At 27.7% G+C, this 4,696-nt stretch overlaps 1 protein-coding gene across 1 annotated transcript; it reads right to left on the reverse strand.

Annotated features, from left to right (window-relative positions):
• Positions 1–816: 816 nt before the first annotated feature.
• On the reverse strand, positions 817–4,530 carry LOC112595755. The gene is made up of 5 exons (XM_025341057.1): positions 4,373–4,530; positions 3,738–3,817; positions 2,884–3,306; positions 1,859–2,230; positions 817–1,201 (listed from the first exon to the last, which is right to left on the reverse strand). Exons 1-5 carry the CDS (start codon positions 4,416–4,418, stop codon positions 860–862), a joined length of 1,263 nt encoding a protein of 420 aa, XP_025196842.1. The 5' UTR covers positions 4,419–4,530; the 3' UTR covers positions 817–859.
• Between the last annotated feature and the right edge of the window lie 166 nt (positions 4,531–4,696).

Genomic DNA, 4,696 nt, shown 5'->3' on the forward strand with positions numbered 1-4,696 from the left:
AAAAAAAAAAAATTAACAATACGTAGACTATTCTAAAGTAAATAAATGATGACAAATCTTTTGGTGTAGGTTTTAAGATGATCCAATGAGTATTGAGTGTGTTATTAAAAAAATAGAATTTAACATTTGAATGTGACAATATATTCAAACATTTGAAATAATATAAAACTTTTTAAATTAATAAAACAATATAAAAACCAAAATGAACATTAAGTAGACTATTCTAGATTAAATAAGTGATGACAAATCTTTTGGTGTAGGTTTCAAGAGGATCCAATAAGTATTGAGTGTGTTATTAAAAAAACAGAATTTAACATTTGTATATGCCTATAATACTAGTACATTTAGAATGATAAATGTTTTTATGATTTAAAAAAAAACAAATTTACATTAAGTAGACTATTCTAGAGTAAATAAGTGATGACGAATCATATAAATAGTTATATTTATAAGTTCAATTTTATTGACTACAATATAAATTTATTTTCATTATCTCTGTAAAGGATAAAGAAAACTACTTCTATAATTAACATCATTAAAATGTAACGACTAATGACTATGGAATTTTATATTATTTAAAATATAAATCTAACACCATAAAAAAATTGTTTCTTTTTTTTTTTTTAAATTAAATTTTAAATGTAGTACAATATGGACAATGAAAATATTACTACAAATAAAATTTTGATTATTACAAGATGAATTTTAAGCTATATTACTCCAACTATAGATATTTAATTTTATATTTCAATATTTAGTTCTATAGTCTGTTAAATGTCTTGTGTAGAATTTTGTTATTAAAGAGAAATAGCATTAAAATTATAGTATTGTTAACTTAATATTACCATTATATTGGAGTTTAATGACGAGTAACTTTAGGCCCTAGATCCTTGAATAATATAGTATTAGAAAGTCCGATATACATTCCAATACTATAGACTTCAAGAATATATAATAACTCAGGATCATCAACTCTAAATGCTATAGGCTTGACTAGAGATTCACCCTTGACTTTATCTAACTGACGACGATGAGTAGTTTTAGATGGAGTCTTTCCTAAGCAATCGCTATCGTCGTCATCAGACAGCACAGGCACTACAGGTTGATGAAAGAAATGCTCATTGTCTAACTTAGCTTCTCGCCACTTTGCTACAGCCACATCCATTGCAAATTCCAAAGTTTTTCTCCGGATTTCCAATTCCTTTGAAAATTAATATAATTATTATTATTAGAATATTACATAGTTCAGACTAAGAATAAGTCAAAAAAATTGTGCAACATCTCTAATCTACAACCTACCATTAAGACAACTTACACTATGTTGCATGGGGATGCGCAAAAATGGATTTTCACAGAATCGTTACATGCATTTTTTACTAAATTAAGTATAAAGTTTTAATGTTTCATGCTAACATTTAACAATAATAGTCATAATAATAGTTTTAACAATATAAATAACTGTGTCCAATCCGATAAAGAAGAAAAAATAAAATAAAGATTATTTTAATTGACTTTAAAAGAAAATATTTTACTTCTAGTACCACTATTATTATAAATTAGAATATTATATATACTAAAATATAAATCCTTAAATGATTGGATTAATATCAACAAGTAAAAGAAAAATAGGACTAAATGATCTTTAAGGGTTAAGCTATATAGTATTTACTGTGGAACAACAAACAGTTATAGCATTCGATCATGTAAGTGCTAGTTACCAATTAATCATAAGGTATTTCATTTTTAGTATTAAGTAAAAGCAAGGTTCAATATTGAATATTTAATTTTATTGTTTAAATAAATACAAATTAATAAATTAACATTAATATTTTAGTAATAACTTCTCAACTCCTCTTACTTTAATAGCTGCAGATTGACCATTGCCTGGGCGTCCATGCTTTGATTCTGAGTAATAGTAGTAGTCATCATCTACTAAATCTTCATCTTTTGACATCAAAACAGCTAGATAGTAGTTAGGGTCATCTTTCCGTGTGTTACTGGGTTCGACCAGTTCTTCCAGGTTGCGCTGGAGACACTCGATCTCTGTACGTAGATACATGGCTGTCTCTTCCGGGTGAGAAACCCTTCCGTGTGAGAAACCCAGCATCGAAGCAGCTGTCTTGCCCACACTTTTTAATATCATACGAGTTCGGCCAAGCAGATTTACTGCCCGTCGATAATATGACACACGAGTTCCCATTTGCTGTAACTGGTCTTGGACATGTTGGCCCTGGAATAGGAAAGTAACAGCACCATAATAAGTCCGGAGTAAGAATTAGCCGAAAAAATTCTGCAACACCTCTAATCAACAACCTACCATCAAGATAATTTACATTATGACAGGATGTTGCATGGGAATGCGCAAAATTGATTTTCACAGAATTGTGACATGATTTTCTTACTGAATTAGGTATAAAATTTTAATGTTTTATGCTAACATTTAACAATAATAGTCATAATAATAGTTTTACAATATAAATAACTGTGTGTCCAATCTGATAAAGAATAAAAAATAAAATTAAGATTATTTTAATTGACTTTAAAAGAAAATATTTTACTTCTAGTACCACTATTATTAAAAATTAAAATATTATATATACTAAAATATGAATCCTTAAATGATTGGATTAATATCGAATGGTAAAAGATAAATAGGACTAAATGATCTTTAAGAGTTAAGTTATATAGTATTTACTGTGGAACAACAAACAGTTATAGCATTCGATCATGTAAGAACTAGTTACCAATTAATCATAAGGTATTTCATTTTTAGTATTTAGTAAAAGCAAGGTTCCCTATTGAAATTTTATTTTATTGTTTAAATAAATACCAATTAATAAATTAACATTATTATTTTAGTTATTACTTCTCAACTCCTCTTACTTTAATAGCTGCAGATCGACCATTGCCTGGGCTTCCATGCTCTGATTCTGAGTAATAGTAGTAGTCATCATCTTCTGAATCTTCATCTTTTGACATCGAAGCAGCTAGATAGTAGTTAGGGTCATCTTTCCGTGTGTTACGGGGTTTGAGCAGTTCTTCCACGTGGCTCTGGAGACACTCAAACTTTGTAGGTAGATGAATGGCTGTCTCTTCCGGGTGAGAAACCCTTCTTAGCATCTCAGCAGCTATTATACCACCACTTTCTGATATAAAACGAGCTCGGCAAAGCAGATTTACTGCTCGTCGGTAATATGACACACAAGTCCCCATTTGCCGTAACCGGATTTGGACATATTGGCCCTGGAATAGGGCAGTAAGAGCACCATAATATCGGCATTTGAAATCGGTGTAGAATTTCCACTTCTATAACGTATTAAAAAATAATTTTTAAAGCAATTGATATTAGTTAAAATTTAAAATACATTTTTAAACCTCAATAGCAATGTTTCTCAACGTTTGTATTATGGCAACACAATATTAAAATATTTTATACTTTATGACACAATAAAAAAAGAAGAATAATGGGTAATATTTATATTTAATTTTTATTGATGATATAAAATAAAAATAATGTTAATGTTGATAACAGAAAACTTATTTTAATCATCAAATTAATTATACCAAATACTTTTTAATTTTTATAAATCTTATCAAAAATGTTTGTACATTTAACATCATTTAATATACTTATCCAACGACACACTGGTTGGAAAACATTGCTTTTATTCTGTAGAAAATGTTTACTGAGTGTAATATAACATTAATTACTCATCCTAAGCATGTTGGTTGCTTACGTGATATGGCTCTAGTCCCATACTTTGAACTGCACCCACTGCTTCCGCAAAATACTCACATATCATAGCTGATACTTTAGCTACATTGATAATATTAAAAGAGAAAAAATATCAATAACAAAAATAATAATATCTTAATAGTATAGTCGAACATGAATAATAAAGGACTACTTCAAAGTTAGCAAGATGAAAATTAGTCAATTTTTATTTTTTGACTAATCTCTCAAACAATAATTATTTCAAATAAACCATTTTGCTTTATTTTTTAACTATTAAAAACAGTTTTAGACTTAAAATAATAAAATAAATAATAATTAGGTTTAAATATAAAAATTGAATTTTTTCATTCTATTTTTACTCTTTTTACGGTGAATTGATATGACATAAAAAAATTTTATGTATCTGTTTGTATGGAAAATTATTTTATTTACTTATATGGATATTTAAATAAAATTAATAGATACCTTTGTTTAATATTTAAAGATGGTTACATGTTAAAAAAATTAATTTAAATTTTACATACACAATGCTACCTAACCAATACAGTAAAATAGTTACTATAAACGGCATCTTAAAAATTGTTGTGCAGGTATGCTTGAATTAAATTTATTTATAGGTATAGGATTTATATATACCCATTTTACGAGGTTTTTGGCCATACATCATGCTTTTCTCCAGCATACACTCTTGGGCTTGTGCTAGTGTCACATTATAAGCAAATTCAAGAACTACAAAACTTGTAACTTGTGGCCTGTGTCGACGACTCCACTCAAATGGTTCACTATAAGATTCATCTTCTTCAAGTAATTGCTATAAAAAAAAAACAGATAATAAAATTAATATATTACGACTGAACACAAATAGCTTATACAGGTTTCTTAAATATATTGGGTATATTATTGTATGTAATAATTGCATGTAATACCTAAAAGCTGTAATTACCTGAAAGCCCGTAAACT

Source organism: Melanaphis sacchari, unplaced genomic scaffold (assembly GCF_002803265.2).
Source record: "Melanaphis sacchari strain LSU unplaced genomic scaffold, SCAv2.0 Contig29_pilon_pilon, whole genome shotgun sequence".
Taxonomy (NCBI): domain Eukaryota; kingdom Metazoa; phylum Arthropoda; class Insecta; order Hemiptera; family Aphididae; genus Melanaphis; species Melanaphis sacchari.